The 14,116-nt window shown below is 40.5% G+C and overlaps 1 protein-coding gene across 1 annotated transcript; it reads left to right on the forward strand.

The window, feature by feature from the left end:
* Positions 1-2,342: 2,342 nt before the first annotated feature.
* On the forward strand, positions 2,343-14,116 carry LOC103102954 (putative DBH-like monooxygenase protein 2). The gene is made up of 13 exons (XM_007505273.2): positions 2,343-2,630; positions 3,042-3,188; positions 3,975-4,136; positions 4,475-4,558; positions 4,836-5,003; positions 5,547-5,649; positions 7,304-7,470; positions 9,373-9,464; positions 9,724-9,820; positions 11,199-11,258; positions 12,080-12,210; positions 12,530-12,644; positions 13,639-14,116. Exons 1-13 carry the CDS (start codon positions 2,343-2,345, stop codon positions 13,873-13,875), a joined length of 1,851 nt encoding a protein of 616 aa, XP_007505335.1. The 3' UTR covers positions 13,876-14,116.

The following is a 14,116-nucleotide window of genomic DNA, read 5'->3' on the forward strand; positions in this document are numbered from 1 at the left end:
CCAAAGGAAGAGCAAAAGCCTCAATTCCCACTGACTTTATCCTCTGTCTACAGGAAGTATGTAATGACAGTAAGTCAATGGGCTCTCAGGAAATGTAGTTCTTTTTTTAGGGTAACAGATTTTCACTTATACAATATGCTTTATATTTTAAGATTAAATTTACTCTATAAGGAACTTTGGGGTATAGTGGAGAGAGTATACACCAATGGGTGTGGGAATGGCATGTTTGCCACCACTGATCTTAATATACCTTTGGAGGAATTTTTTTTTCTTAAAACTAGTCAAGTTCTATTAGTTGATTGATAATGGAGAGCATTCCAGATAGGGGTTTGTGATCACCAGGCCCTTAAGGTGATCCCTGGCACCAGGAGGGGAACAAGAGTTGGAGTGGTGACTCTGTCTATCAGTGTAAGCAAGGCAGTTGGTAGAGTGAACTCCAATGAGGTAACTCATATCTATACATATAACCATTTATCTATCGAAATCCATGTAACATTTATATGTGTGACACACAATCAACAGGGATTTGATAATGTCATATGCCATTACATATTGTATATACTATTGTCATAATTGATTACATATTATCATATACTCATATATTATAATTAATAGTTCGTGTGTCACCTACACCAATTAGAATGTATGTTCCTTGAGGACAGGAAAAACATCCTTAAGAAAATTTATATTTTCCTTTGAATAGACATGCACACAAAACAAGGATGAGTTAAGCAATGTGGTCTGTCTATTTCAGAAGTGATATCTGAAGCTATGTCCTCTTGACTCTGAGGCTGGCTCTCTGTCCATTACTCCACATTGTCTCTCTAGGGGTATAGACAATCATAATAAGATATTAGAAGTAAAAGGGAGCAGAGACTAATCTATTACAAACTTATGTTCAGCATAGAGATTTTAGACTCCTTTTAGATATACATGAAATATGGTCATGTTGGCTCTGCCCAAACACTTCCAGTAATGGAGAGCTCACTACTTTTTAAGGTGTATTATTTTGCTAGTGGACAGCTCTAGTGCTGTCTAGGGAATTATTTACTATTGAGCTGAAATTTGCCTCTCTGTAGCTTTTACTCTTGAATCTTAGCTCCTTCTGGCACCCTACAATATCTTAGAAAAGTTGAAAGGGACTTCAGAGGCCACCTTGGTTGACCAATTTGTACTTGAAGATGATTAGAAGAAATTGAACCCTCTTCCACACCAGTCCTTTCAATATCTGATGATTGGCTCTCCTCCTTTGGTGTCTACTTGATACTTGGCTCTCACTTGTGGCTCCAAGAAGCTGTAGCATGCCCAGATACCACACCATGGTGAAATTGTCTTGGCAGAGAAGGCTAAAGCAGGTTGAGGGTAACTGACAGTCCTCAAACCCTTTCTTGTTTTAGGGGGATGAATACCCTCAAGATTTCCCCTGGTGGAATGGGTGAATGTGAACAATTCATTCTAATGACCATAAAGTAGGCTCTACAGAGCACTTAGAGTCTGGTCATATAATGAAAATGGCCAGGTCATCCACTACCTCTCAGACCATTGCCAGTCATCTGATTCTTCTCTTGCCACTTGGCTTCAATGACTGGAAGAGAGGGTGAAGCTGACAACTTTGTGCAACTCTGCCTTACTTAAGTCCAATTTAAATATGAGTCAAGACATCATCCTATAACGTCATTCATCGTCTTCAAAATGAAGGACTAACAACAATATTTGATGACAAATATCATTCCTTAAGGCTACTGGCTCCTGGGCTAAATATACGATTTCTTTAACTACACTTTATATCTCATGGTTTATTGTAAGGATTAAATGGAGGAGAGTAGGATGGTGTGTAAATGAGTAGAGATAAGAAGAGTATCCCTTGGGACAGACCAGCTTGAGTTAGAGTCAAAGGTCATAGATTTGAATCCTATTTCTGCTACCTTTGAGATCTTGGATAAATTGCTTTCCCTTGAAGGAAATTCAAAGGACTCATAATGATGACTCAGGCAATGCTGAGCTGGAACTAAATTCCCATATAAAAGGGATGATGCTGATCTCTCTTCTACCTCTTGGCAGTGAATGAAGCAGGTTTGCTGTGTGCTGCCAAATGGGAAGTAAGGCAGCTGGGCCTCAGATTCTTCATCTACAAAATGAGGAGGTTGGATTAGATTATCTCTACTATCCCTTCTAGTCTAAATCCCCATGATCCTGTCCTGTTCAGATTAAAGATATGGCAGTTTTCGTGCCCTTTTTGTGTCTGCCGCCACTCAGCTACATGATGATTATCTCTGGTCCTTTCAAAAGGAAACTCTACTAACACCTAGAGCGAATGACAGATGCTTCAATCTCTAGGAGACATGGCCACTGCCTTTTCCCCCAGGCTATTCATGTTCTTGGTCTTGGCTACCCCTGCTTTCAGTGTCACTCCTGGCCCTACAGCCCCACTGCGCTTCTCCAGATTTTTGGATCCCTCCAATGTTATGTACCTACGGTGGGACTTTGACATTAAGACTGAAATTATTACCTTTGAATTACAGGTGCGGACAGCTGGCTGGGTAGGTCTCGGCATCACTAATCGGTACACCAATGTTGGGGCTGACCTAGTAATTGGGGGCATTCTGCCTGATGGCAACATATACTTTTCTGTGAGTATAAAGATGTTCCAAGGTCTCTAGCCTCCAAATCCAGGGCTCTTTCAATAATTCCATATGGATTCTCCCCTCCCCCCACCCCTCTCCCTCTCTTCCCTCTTCTTGTGTGTATATTTGTGTGTGACCCTCTGTGGGATATGCTTTGAGATTTTCCCTTTTACTATCTGACTCTCACTCTCTCCTAGGCTTTCTTCTTTGATCTTTTCTCATACTATCTCTCTTCCTTGAGAGAGGATTAAGAGTCTAACCTCCATGTCTTCTCCTAGTGTCACTATAAAAGACAAAATCCTGGGTGGGCTGGATGGATCATGAGTCTGACATTGGATGGAGCTGCTTACGTTCTTAAGCTGAACCCCCTCTTCTGTCACCCCTCTTTCTACCTCTCCCTGGATGTCCCTACCACAGGACCAGCATGTACTAGATGATGACACCTTGGAAGAGGATGGGAGTCAGGATGCCAAGTTGCTATCTCTGACTCAGGATGCTGTCTATACCACCATGCGTTTCTCCCGGCCCTTCCGCTCCTGTGACCTCCATGACCAGGATATTACAGTAATGGAGAGGAAGAATAGAGAGGGAGAAGGGGTGGGGGAGGCTTAATGCACACTTATCCAATTATTCTACCCCAGCCCATTCCACAGTCTACCAATCCCAAATTGGGGACATCAGGGAGACTTCTGTGGAGTATGGGTTCAAACAATTCCCTGAACCTGGGGCATCTGCTGAGTGTGTTTGGGTGAGTGTGTTTATGGACTTGTTACATGTTTGTGAATAAGTGATTGCAAATCAATAGCTGTGCAAGTCTATATGGGGATGTGGTGTATAAATGAATGCGACTATACATGCCTTATGGTTTTGTGTATTTACATTTATGCTTGTTGTGTATGCACGTGTGTATATGAGTGTGACTGTCACTGTGTATATGAGTGTGACTGTATATGTACATTGGGGTGGGTAGATAATTACATGTATAGTTCTGTATGACTGGGAATATAAGTACCTTTGGATATGATATATGTTTGAGTGAGTGTGTATATAGGTTTGTATTATATAAAGGTGAATGTACATGTATGTACATATAGGTTTTTCCACATGTGTGCGTGATTAGGTACATGAGTTCATTTATAGGCAAAGTGAAATTTTGTGTAGATTTTTATATGTATATATGAGTAAGTATATGAGTGTATACATGTGTGTTGTGTGTGTGAGAGAGACAGACAGCCAGAGAGACAGACAGAGACAGAGACAGAGACAGAGAAAGAGACAAAGAGAGAGAGAAGATGTGCTGATTTCTGAAGAAAAATTAATTTGACTCATCTTGATTTCTTCTACTCCTAGGATGACACTGTCCGGATCCTGGCAGCCTATGGGTTGAATGACATAGTACAGCTAGAAAGGGATAAGACCTTTGTCAAGTCTATCTTCTTGCTGCAGATGATTCATCTTGATGATCTAAAGGCCCCAGAAATCTCCTACATATATGACTTGGAGATTACTGATGTGAGACCCCTCCCCACTTCCCTCTACCCCAGAACTACAATTCCTTCCTTCATCATTAGCTCTCTGCACCTCATAAGACCTCTTTCCTAGTATCTAAACATAAGTAGGTATGAAGGCATATGGGGAGGAAGGTCAGACATTGCAATCCAGGGGATTTTCTCTGGCCTTAAGAGACTCAGGTAGAGATGAGGGGGCACAGAGAAGCTGGTTATTCTTCATCCTCAGATCCCTTACACTTTTTTATCCTATTCTCATAGGAAAATTCATTAATTCCTGTTGTGTACTGCTTCCCAAACTTAGTAAAGGGCTAAGCTGCCATCTCTGTTTCCTCCACACAGTTTCTCATCCCAGAAGATGATACAACCTATGTCTGTACCTTTCTTCCTCTGCCTATCGTTAACAAGAAACATCACATCTACAAGGTGGGACTGAAGATAAGACTGTGGGCAGGAAAGGGGCAGTTTGGGCTCCAAGTTATGTGAAGAGACAGTGCCTAAGAAAATGTATCTATTTGGAGACAAAGAGATTCGGTGGGAACTCTTCTCACTTCAGAGGTTTGAGAGATGGGATGAGAAACAGTTCTACATGGAAAGAAATAGCCCCTTTATTTTAATTTCTTTGTGGCTTGGCTTGGAAATGTTGCAGAGAGAAGAGTTCACATAAGCCACCTAATTCTTCTTCTTTCCTCACTGTTTCTAGTTTGAGGGGAAACTGACCCCCAGAAATGAGACGATGGTGCACCACATCCTGGTTTATGCTTGTGGTAATGCCAGTTCCCTCCCCACGGGCATGAGTGATTGCTACGGTGGTGACCCTGCCTTCTCCCTTTGCTCCCAGGTCATCATAGGCTGGGCTGTTGGGGGCAATGTGAGTCCATGAACAGGGCAGAGAATAAACAGTCATGGGAGGTTGTTAGTTTAGAAACTGGAGAGTCATGGGTAAGAAAGCTGGAATTGAAGAAGAAAGGTACTAAAAGACTAATGGGTTGACAGATTGGTAGCTGAGGACCTTTGGATTGGGAGGAACAAATGGATAAGAGCTGACATGTAGAGATATAAGACCTCGTGGGAGTGCATTAGAAGGTGGGGTAATTCAGGTTGTCACACTAGTAGATGAAGGATTGGAGAGAATGGACGCCCAAAGGATCAACAAAACAGACTAGATAACCAGTCAAACTATTAAGTTTTGAGGACTGCCTTTATAGTGAATGTTGAATAACTATTCCCTAGCTTGTTCCATATGTCCATGTATCTATTTGGGGCTTAAAGACCTGGACAGTCTCTACTGGATAAGGTCAGAACTTTGAGAGAGTACATACTGAATCATATTTACTATGAGCACCTCTGGAATGAAAACCAAAGACTCACTTGGCATTTTTCTTCTCTCTATAACCACTGCCCTACCTTAAAGATTTACCAGTTGCCAGATGAAGTGGGTTACTCCTTGGGGACTCCTCTAGACCCTCAGTGGATCCGGCTGGAGGTTCACTATAGCAACTTCAATGGTCTGACAGGTAAGAGGATAGAATTGATTGAATGTGTGAAGAAAAATCATAATCAGGGGTTTTATGTAGTTCTGGAGAAAGGTGGAGAAATGGATCATAGCTATAAATAGACGTTAGAATCTGAAGAGACCTTTGGGTATATCTTGTCTCATCCTCATATGTAGATGAGGAAACTAAGACCTACAGAAGAAATGGCTTGTAGTTAGTAGTAGCCAAAATTCAAACTGTGACCCTCTGTCTCAAATTCCAATTTTTATTTTTTAAAATTTCATATATAGGTGTTTTTTTTTTTATCTTTAGAAGAGATAGAGTGTCAACTTTACCCCAACTGAAGGGTCCTTGCTTTTACAGTTGGTAATGTCTGTTATTAACCACCTCCAGCTTGGCTTAGTTGAATGACATCTGTGGGAGAGAGTATAAAGAATGCTGGAAATAGAAGTTAGAAGACTTGAGTTATATGCTCAGATGTCACTACTTGTGTGTCCTTGGGCATGTCATTTCCTCTATCTAGGCCTAAAATTCTTCATCTGTAACAATGAAGGCAGTTAGATCAAATAATTCTTAAGGACTCTTTCAAGGTTCTAAAGGTCTTACCTCTTTCTAAATATCTCCTCAATAATTCCATCAGCCATATAGCACTCAGCCAGTAGTTTAATGTACCAATCAGTTTGAAGGTGAGGTGAGCATTCTAAAGAAATAAACAAACTATATCCAGATAGACTAATTATAGGTACATAATATGGTTCCAGAATCCAGTTTCACTCAAGCCAAGCAGAAATCTAATTAGAATGGGGCAAATTGGGATTTGCCCAAGTTGCCAGAAAATACAACATATATACTTCTTGGAATGGTTAAGAACAACTAGTTATTAATGAGCTTAGGATCATAATTAGAAAAAAAACAATGTTAAAGAGTAAGATGCCAAATCATTGTTTAAAACATATTTTCAAGCCACGAGAGGAACTAATCCCCCTCCTCCTCCAATGAGTTTATTTTAATATTGTAGTATTGTGTTATGATAAACTATAAAGTTGATGTGGGAGTTATTTTTTGGTATGCCTTGCTTCAACTTAAAAGCCTAAGAGATCATTGGAAAAAGAAATCCTTACCTTCCATCTTAGAATCAATACTGTGTATTAGTTTCAAGGCAAGGGTGAGGCAATGGGAGTTAAGTCACTTGCTCAGGGTCACACATCTAGGACCAGAATGTGTCTGAGTTCATATTTTTAGCCCAGGGTCTTTTGTGTCCAGGCCTTGTTCTCTAGTCACTGAACCACCTAGATGCCCCCAAGAGGCCATTTTTTAAAGGGATTTCCTTTGGCCTAGGACTTATCATCTAATTCTCTTTCTAGCTCACTATATTTTTTCTCATTCTGGATTCTATTGTTAATTCTACTCTGCTTTTATTTCTGGTCAAAATTATAGGATTCTTTCTCTAAATGGCCTCATTATTAGGAATGAAAGCAACTAATTTTTCTATCTCTTTATCTTAATTGCCTCTTATTCTGGCCTAGGTATATGTCTTCAGCTCCAGTCCTACTTAGTTATAGAGAGTAGAAGTTCTATTAAAAAGATGGAGGAAGTCTCATGCATTGAAGGCTGGGATTCTGTCTTGGTCTGCTTTTCAAGTCTCCTGTCACCCAATCACTTCTGTCCCCCATAGGTGTCTATGACTCTTCTGGCATCCGTCTCTATTACACCCCAGAGCTTCGACGTTATGATGTTGGTGTTCTCCAGCTAGGCTTTTTTACTTTCCCCATACACTTCATTCCCCCAGGAGCTCAGAGCTTTAGCTCCTTTGGTCTCTGCAAAACTGGCCAATTTGAAGAGGTGAGTTTAGGGGATTCTCCTTGTCTGTTGATCTTCTGTTTATGCCATGATTGGGGAGTGACCTAATGCCACTGTGTGATCCCCACTGACTAAAATGGAGAGGAACGATACATTAGAATAACCAAACAAGAACTCTGGTTTATCCATCATAATAATCTGTTGCAAATTGAGACCTCAAGAAGATAATTATTATGCTTTCTGACGTCAACCTTTAGTGGAAAGAATATTGGATTCAGAGTCAGAAGACCTAAATTCAAGTGTGAATTCAGTCCCTGTGTATCTCGGCAAGAGACCTTGGAACCCCACTTTCTCTTTTGAAAGGTGGGTTTGATGATACAAAACCCATCAACATTGAGATGATGTAAAACATTTGGTAAATTGTAGGACACTATATTTTAAATCCTAGCTACCAGTGTTATGGCCCAGCTTCCCTCAGGCTTGCCATTCTGTAGCTGTTCAAACTTCCATGCCATATATTTATACTGAGTGTTAGCATTACTGTTTGGGATGATGAGTTCTCCGAATTCATTGCCAAGACATTAAACAGCATTTCCTTTGTTGTCACATCCTACATCCTCAGGAATAATGTCTGATCTCTGTCAGTCTATCATAGGTATTCAATTAATGCTCACTGATGAGTAGATTGATTGTCCTAGGACATAGAGAGTTATTCTCCAAGCCAGGAAAACCTTAAGTTCATTACTGAATGGAAGTGGAAAGTTGGGAGTATGCATGTAACTCTTGAGGTGACATCATCAAGAAGATGACAAGCATCATTATGGCCTCAGAGTCAAGAATGTCTGGAATATATTGATTACTTGACCTTAGGCAAGTTGCTTAACCCCTAAGTCCTCTAGGCAACTGTGTCAGACCAAGATTTCTTAATCTGACAATAGGTGGATAGATTTCAGGAAGTCTGTGGGACATCTTCATTTCAATCTAATTGGCTTCTTTTGTAATCTTGTGTATTTTATTTTATGCATTTTAAAAGGACTAGAGGCTTAAAAAGAGTTACCTAGATTTCACTAGGCTGCCCAAAGGGACCACAGCACACACCCAAGACATTAAGAACCAGAGAAGGTGCTGACCAGCACTAGTAGAAGTTTTCTTGTCTGAGACAACTGCATGACCATGACGTTACAGGTTCAGTCCTTATCCCTAACTCTAAATTCACTTCCATTATTTACTTCAGAGACATACCCCATGGTGTTCTGAGATTTCTGAATTTAGTGAGCAAATCCACATTTCTAATTTTTTTTTTAAATCCTTACCTTCCATCTTGGAATCAATACTGTGTATTGGTTCCAAGGCATAAGAGTGGAAAGGGCTAGATAATGGGGGTTAAGTGACTTGCCCAGGGTCACACAGCTGGGAAGTGTCTGAGGTCAGATTTGAACCTAGGACCTCCTGTCTCAAGGTCTGGCTCTCAATCTACTAAGCCACCCAGCTGCTCCCCCAGATCTCTAATTTTGAAAGCTGAGAGGGGGCATGATTTTCACAATCTTCAATGAAAATAAACCTCCAACCTTCCAACTACCATGTTTTCTTTGTTTTCTCTCTGGATGGTATTGTTGGGCTTCTCTCTAGGGAAGAGCAGGAAAGGGCAATGAAGTCCAGGGAAATAGGGAGGAGTTGCAAAGGTCATGGTTGGAGGAGGCCAGTCAGTTTGTGAGTAAGCATTTCTCATGTGCTTATGGAGTGCTAGGCACGGGGTAACAAAGAAGAGCCAACAATTTCTATTGTCAGAGAGCTCACATTCTAATGTGGAAGATGGTATAGAGGGAATACTGAGGTCCAAATGGGATGTAGACAGAGTAGTAATGCAAAGGTCATCTTCAAGGGGGATGTCACTAGGATAGGAAAAGATCCTCTCAATGACCCTCACCCTCCCCTGCGTCTCAGATGAATGGGCAGCCAATTCCTGACCTACAGGTCCAGAGCTACATGCTTCACACCCATTTGTCAGGGAGAAGACTCAAGGCTGTGCAGTACAGGTAAGAAAGGGTGAGGTGGGAGCATATCCATTCAGGTTTCTGAGGAGAGAGTTTACCAACTATCCCACCCCATTTTCTCTGCTGAAAAGCTATTATCATTTCTTCTCATCCCTTCTCCTTGCACCCTTTCTTGGTTTTCCCCCTTTTGTTAATCTTCCTCCTACCCCTTTTGCTGAATATTGTGTGGAAAGAGAGAAAATGGAAAAAAAAATTAGTTCCTGCCCAGGAATATTCGCAGAGTGACATAACTCTTCTCCAGGAATGGCTCCCAGCTGCGGATAATCTGCAAGGATGATGCCTATGACTTCAACCTGCAAGAGGTCCGAGACGTGAGGGAGGAGACAGTGATCAAGATGGTGGGTTCCTCCAGAACATTTCATCAACAAATGGTTATTAAGCACATTCAGATGTATGTACGTACATACACACATACATGAACATTTTGTGTAGATATGTGTACAAAGAAAGTGTGTGTATATACGTACAGCTATACTGCACTAGGTTCTGGGAATGCAAAGACAAAAGTCAAATGCTTCTTGCTCTCAAGAAGATTATACTCTATCAGGAAAGACTTGGATATATATATATATATTTTTTTTAATAAAAACATATATCTCCACATATATACATATGTACATATATGCATACTCACATACACTTGTGTGTGTGTGTGTGGTAGGTTGGAGACACCTAGATGGCTCAGAGGTTAAAGTGCTGGGCCTGGACTCAAGAAGACCTGAGTACAAATCTGGTTTCAGATATATATTAGCTATGTGACCCTGGGCAAGTCACTGACTTAATCTGCTGGAGAAGGCATTGGCAAACCACTTCAGTATCTTTGCCAAGAAAACCTTATGAACAGCATAGTTCATTGGGTCATGAAGAGACATACTTGACTGAACAACAACTATATATATGTATATATATATTTATTTATAAATATTTATTAAATATTTACATATATTTATGAAATATATATAGGTATTTATAAATATTTACAAAAGAGACATTGTATAGTAAATAGAAAGCTAGCTTTGGAGACAGAAAGACCTGAAGATGTCTTGCTTCAGACACATACTGATTGTGTGACCTTGGGGAAATCATTTAATTTGAATGCTCTATTTTTCTTTAATAGAAATTAAGAAAGTATCTGTCTATATTGATAGGAGTTTCGTTGTCTGGAAGTTTTATATATCAAAGAAATTGCAGATTCATATACTCTCTCTGTCTCTTTCTGTGTCTGTGTCTGTCTGTCTCTCTCTCTCTCTTTCTGTCTTTCTGTGTCTGTGTCTGTCTGTCTCTCCTATGTGTATTCATTCATTCATTCATTCATTCAGTCATTCTTCTATTTTCATTGTGATGGGGGAGAGAGCATTTACAGCTGGGGGAAACAGGAAAGACAATGAAGAAGGTAGGACTTAAGATTTGAACTTGAGTTTTGGAGGAAATTAGAGATTCTAAGAGGCAGAAATAAGGAGGTAATGCATTCTGGATATGGGGAATCATTGGAGCAGCCATCACACACACACACACACACACACACACACTTTTTGTGAGTATACCCAGGATGCCCCCAAACTGGGTTCCAATGAACTCATGACTTCTTCATAGTTTCATTTCTCTGGGGCTTGATGTGACTGTGTTCTTGGGTGTAGATAGTGGACAACATGAGCCTCACAGTCCCTTCTAACCCCAGGATTCTTAGATCTGATACCTATGCTCTGCTTTGGTTAGGGAGACGAGCTGTTGGTGGAGTGTGACTACCAGACCCTGGACCGTACCACGCTCACTTTTGTAAGTGTTTTGGCTTCTGTATCATCTTTCCCATAATCCCTCCTCTCACCTGTTACATGAACCCCTGTGGGATTAATAGTCATTCTAGAGAAACTCAGCTTCTGTGTCAAAATGAGACAGATTTCAGCTCAGTATATTACATAGAAATCGAAGACAATGAGAACGACAACAACTAAAAGGGCCTGGAGTCAAGAAAATGCTAGTTTAAATTTGGTCTCAGTCACATACAAGCTCTGACACACGGGTTAAGTCACTTAACCTCTTTCTGCTTCAGTTTCCTCAACTGTAAAGTGGGGATAATAATAACATCTACCTTACAGGATTATTGAGAGACTCAACGGAATAATATTTGTATAGTGCTTAACACAATGCCTGGAAGATAGCAAGGTTCTTAACAAATGTTTATTCCCTTTTTCCTTCCATAGGAAGGTCATTTCAATATCAGAATGAAGTTAATGAAATCAGAAGCCAAATCTGCTTTGTAAGGGGTGGGACTCATAATGTATTTTAAAGGTTAATAAGCCTGATATTTGAATTATATGATGAGTTTAGATGATCTTTTACATTATTCCCCAGCTCTGTCATGGATACTTGGGAGCTGAATATATCTTTTCTATTCACATGATGATGTGAATGAATCAAGCTAGATGGCCAGACCTTGACTCAACACAGGGATGAACCCAAAGTTGTTATTAAAGATTGTGTTATTATGTGATAGTATAGTCTTGAGAACCTGACATCCTAGGAGTTAATGGGTCACTGTCCTCATCTTGCAGAGAAAATGGAAACTCTTCTATTTCCTTCTCTCTTTTCCTCTCTAGGGTGGCCCTAGCACCATGAATGAAATGTGCTTGATCTTCCTTTTCTACTATCCCCGAAACAACATTTCCAGCTGCATGGGCATGCCAAATATTGTTGATGTTGTCCGGGAGTTGGGTCAAGAGGCTTCAGAGTGAGTTGGGGGCAGCCTCAGATCTATTCAATGGAGAGTAGGAAGAAGATGGCAGCATTGGGAGGAAGGGGGGAGCAAGGCATTATTCCTTTTGGTAGCCTTTTCCTTTTCTCTTATGTTCTCTGTATTCTTCCTCTATTTTTCTTACAAATATTTTCTACCCCTTATTTATTTTTCATTCAACTAAATGTCTTTCCTCTTCCTTTCCCCTTTTTCAACACCTCTCTTTTCTTTCTCCCTCTCTCTCCCCCACCTCTTTCCCTCCCTATTACTTTTCCCTCTGATTTTTTTCTTCCTCTGTCCTGTTCCATTCTCACAGTACCATGGAAGCAATGGTGTTGTTGAATGATATTGAATGGAACAATGAGAGTATCCAGAAGGCAGAAGAGGCCTGTAGAGATTCAGAACAGCTGGTGATTATAAAGAGTGTAGATGTAAGTGGCTCTCGTTCTCTCTGTCTCTGTCTCTCTTTCTTTCTCTCTCTAGGGGTCAGTAAGGATGGAGGTTGATGGAGCTGACCACATTGGATTTTGGAGAGGAGCAGAGTCCCAGAATGGGAAAGAGCCATAGGCTCCACTACTAATCCATATTGCAATCCACAACATTTCTTAAATGTGATTTTTTTTTTCTGGGAGTTATAGGAGGATTTGAGAGGATATCATAAACCTTATCCTTATGGATGTCCTACTCTTCTTGAACATTATGTCCACCCTGCCCAACCTGATTCTTCCTTCCTTTCAAATGGATATGATTATCTACTCTAGAATTTGGGTCAAACTTTGGATGGAAGGTGGAATGGGGAAGTGGTATCATAGGAATCCATACAGCAGGGGCAGGGGGTGATTATTAGCCAGGAAACATGTGGCATTAGCATGAGTGATCTGAAACTTTATCCTTCCCCTAAAAAAAATTATATGCCATATGGATTATTTTTTACAACTTCTTTCTTCCTGAAGAGAATGAATTGTCACTGTCCACAGAGAGTATGGTCCCTTCTAGCTTATAGATGATGATTTTTTATTCAAGATGAATTGATAGGAGATGAAGAGTGGAATGGAAGAAAGGTGGGTAGGGGAGCAATATAATACAGTGCAACATCAAAACCTCTAGTGAAATATATAATATTGAGGATTAATATAGACCTTTTAAGGTTTGCAAAGTGCTTCACATGACCTCATGTGGTTCTCACAACAATCCTGTCAGAGAGGTGCTTATCATCACTTTCCAGATAAGGAGATTTAGGTTTATGGTGCCTAGGACAGGCTCATACAATGAGTAAGCATTTGAAGTAGGATTTGAACTCATGTTTTGCTAAGACTAACATTCTCCACTTTACCACCTACCTATATATGACTGTCAAGGCTAGTAAATAAAAATGGGCATATTAAGGAAGGGGATGCTGAAACCCTTTCCACCCTTGGTTCTCAGGAAGTGGTGAGAAATGAGACTGGCAGGATTCCCACCATCACACCTACACCTAGGGGATCTTGCCTGGAATCCTCAGGAGGCAAAGTAGAGTCCGAGGACAAGCTGAGCTTCCGAACTATCTCCAGAGCTCCTTCAGGCTCTAGCCCCTTGAGCCCCAGTTACCAGTCCCTGTCTTCCATACTTCTGGTAATAATGATTTTGTTTGGGATCCTCTCTGCTTTCCCTGGTGAGATCTGAGCTCCAGGGTCCCAACCTGCCCCTCCCTATCCATTCTTGTGACTGTCTGTTAGGCCATCCAAAATCTGTCCAGTGTCTAGACCTCTGATCCATTACCTCTCTTTACAAAAGCTTTTAGATATTCTTTCAACTGAGTAATTTTTAAAGTTTATTTTACTATTCTTGATAGTCTGTCACCTATGAAGCAATTCTATTTTCTGAGAGAATCCACTGATATTTTAATTTTTCCCCACTAACATTT

Source organism: Monodelphis domestica, chromosome 5 (genome assembly GCF_027887165.1).
Source record: "Monodelphis domestica isolate mMonDom1 chromosome 5, mMonDom1.pri, whole genome shotgun sequence".
NCBI lineage: Eukaryota > Metazoa > Chordata > Mammalia > Didelphimorphia > Didelphidae > Monodelphis > Monodelphis domestica.

Coding starts and splice junctions, on each gene's coding strand:
- LOC103102954 (XM_007505273.2), top strand. CDS start 2,343: ATGGCCACTGCCTTTTCCCCCAGGCTATTCATGTTCTTGGTCTTGGCT. Junction 4,137..4,474: donor ATGACTTGGAGATTACTGAT/GTGAGACCCCTC, acceptor TCCTCCACACAG/TTTCTCATCCCAGAAGATGA. Junction 7,471..9,372: donor AAACTGGCCAATTTGAAGAG/GTGAGTTTAGGG, acceptor CCTGCGTCTCAG/ATGAATGGGCAGCCAATTCC.